At 51.9% G+C, this 2,428-nt stretch overlaps 1 protein-coding gene across 2 annotated transcripts in view; it reads left to right on the top strand.

Moving 5' to 3' along the window:
• Positions 1–1,010: 1,010 nt before the first annotated feature.
• Positions 1,011–2,428, top strand: part of BCL6 (BCL6 transcription repressor) — a 7,705-nt gene continuing 6,287 nt past the window's right edge. For both annotated transcript variants that reach the window (XM_010177279.1, XM_010177271.1), the window contains exons 1-2: positions 1,011–1,171; positions 2,228–2,428. In XM_010177279.1, coding sequence (XP_010175581.1) covers positions 1,011–1,171; positions 2,228–2,428 — 362 coding nt within the window. The remainder of the gene's footprint in view (positions 1,172–2,227) is intronic.

Raw genomic sequence — 2,428 nt, 5'->3', positions numbered from 1 at the left:
CTGCCTTCCCTTTACCATGTTGAATGAAATGTTTCATTAGACCCAGCTGGAATTTGTTTTCAGGAGAGCAGCTGCTCTGTAGAAAATACTGTATGTTCATATGCTGCTGGGGAAGGAGGAGGAGGAGTCAGGGTTGTGGGAAGGGGTTGATCGTGGAGAAATTTGATGCTGAAGATGCAGGTTCCAGCCCAAACTTCAGGCACAGGGAGATGTGGGCTCTCCTGGGCGCTGGTTGGGAGGGCATCCCTGAGATGGGTCAGCGGGTGTTGTGTTAGGGGGAAGGCTTCATGTTCCTCAACTAACCCCAAGCCTTGCTTACTGGGAGAGACTGGACTGTGGTGTGGGTAGCAGCCCAGCAGGTTAGATGGGTTCTGCTCCTCACTCCCTCTACCGATTAATTGGGAAACTGTGGACAGGTCTTCTCCAGGTCTTCGCCACCACTTGGGAGCAGGAAAGTCGTTTTCTGTGAGGGTGAGGGTGCTCCACTCTGGGCTGGATTTTCCAGATGTTTAAGTCCTCAGCTTGGACCTTCAAGGATTGCTTTGATTCCCATGTCTGGATTTGCAGCCAGCTAGCAGATGGATCTGGGGGATGGCTCCTGAGGAAGATCTGGAGGTTGGGAAGCTGTGTTGGGAGATTCATGGAGATGAACTCAGGTGGTGGTGAGAGGAGTGGGCTGGGGTGGAGCTGCTATGGGTGAGGCAGGGAGAAAGAGGAGACGGTTAGCTAATCCTCAGGAGGGACAGGTCACCTTTGCCCGCCAGCTTGCTGGGTGGGACTGAGACGTGCCAGGTCTTGCTGCTGGCCAAGAGACCTCACTGGGCAGCCTGGCAGGAGATTGACATGGTGCAGCACTGTTTGTCTTGAGACTGAGGAGCTGGTGCTGTCCCTACCAGCGGTAGCTGAGCACATCCCAGAGCAGCAGCTGTCTCTTCGCTGGGTTTAGGGTACTCACCTGACCACTTCTCCATTCCCATCCTCCTCCTGCTTCTGTTTCCAACAGACTCAAGATGGCCTCGCCAGCAGACAGCTGCATCCAGTTCACCCGCCATGCAAGCGATGTCCTCCTCAATCTCAACCGCCTGAGAAGCCGGGATATTCTGACCGATGTCGTCATCATCGTGAACCGAGAGCAGTTCAGAGCCCACAAAACAGTCCTGATGGCCTGCAGGTGAGAGCAGGGTCCCCTCCCTGCCTCCCTTCCTTGCTCCCTCTGCCTTTGGCCGCCAGCAACACTGATGTAGCCCTGGGGTGGCTCATGGGGTTTACAGACAGGGAAACAGAGGCAGAGAAGCAGAACTGAAAGGAGCTACCAAGAGGTTTGTACCTGCAGTGAGATTAGAGCTGAGACCTTTCGCCTCCAGTGCGATACCCACACCTTTCTCTTCCTTGCGTGCCCACATCTGCTCACATGAAGCCCATGGAGACAAGCAGGAGCACAACAGATGTGAGGCACATCCCTGAGGGCAAAACACAAACGCTCTGCAGGGACAGGAGAGGGGAGGGAGGACAGGATGCTCGCGGGGGTGAGCGAGTTCTCTGTGACTGCAGTGTCCCCTGCCGCTGCTATTTTTAGAACTATTCCTTTCTGACTCCCAGGCTGCTGGTTGCACCCACCTTTGTTAATTTTTTTTCAAGCCTGGTGGGGTCTGAAGACCCTTTCCAGCTCCTAGGATTGCTGGAATTGCTTCCTAATGAATGCTAATTAATATCCCACCATTGCCCAGTTGAATTACAGCAGATGCCTTCCAGGGTCTCCTGCTGACAAGGTATAAAGATTTGAAAAAGCCAAGGTTTGACTGTTAAGACATCTGAAAAATGTTTTGCCAACATTTCCTTTTTTTTTTCCCCTCCTTGGTTAAAGAGTGAGCATGGATGCCCCAAGAGGCTTCCGAAAGAAATGAGTCACAGTGGGAAGGGGGTGGTGGTAAGAACAACAACAACCAAAAAAAAAGCAGGGGAATTTCTAAATGGAGGCAGTGGGGAGTTGTTGAGCAGGTGAGATCTAAAAGCAGGCTGTTCCAGTTGGGAAAAGTGCAGTGCAGAAGACGCTTACTAAGCTGAGAAACCAAGCTTGATAATAAGGGGGAAGCTCAGGGAATTCTGTAATTGCTCCTCCTCCCTTCCCATTCACAAACCCCTCTGTGCAAAGACATTTCAAACAAATGTTCCTTTCTTCCTCTCGATTTTCATAACACTTGTCTTATCTCCTGTCTCCTCTCTGCAGTGGCCTCTTCTACAGCATCTTCACTGACCAGCTCAAGTGCAACTTGAATGTCATCAACCTGCACCCTGAAATTAACCCTGAGGGGTTTTGCATCCTCTTGGACTTCATGTATACATCCCGCCTGAACTTGAGGGAGAACAATATCATGGCCGTGATGGCCACAGCGCTGTACCTGCAGATGGAGCACGTGGTTGATACCTG

The sequence above is a fragment of the Antrostomus carolinensis genome, unplaced genomic scaffold (assembly GCF_000700745.2).
Source record: "Antrostomus carolinensis isolate BGI_N321 unplaced genomic scaffold, ASM70074v2 scaffold23560, whole genome shotgun sequence".
Classification (NCBI taxonomy): Eukaryota; Metazoa; Chordata; class Aves; order Caprimulgiformes; family Caprimulgidae; genus Antrostomus; species Antrostomus carolinensis.
Note: the sequence above shows the minus strand (reverse complement) of the source record. Positions and strands in the feature narration are given on the sequence as shown.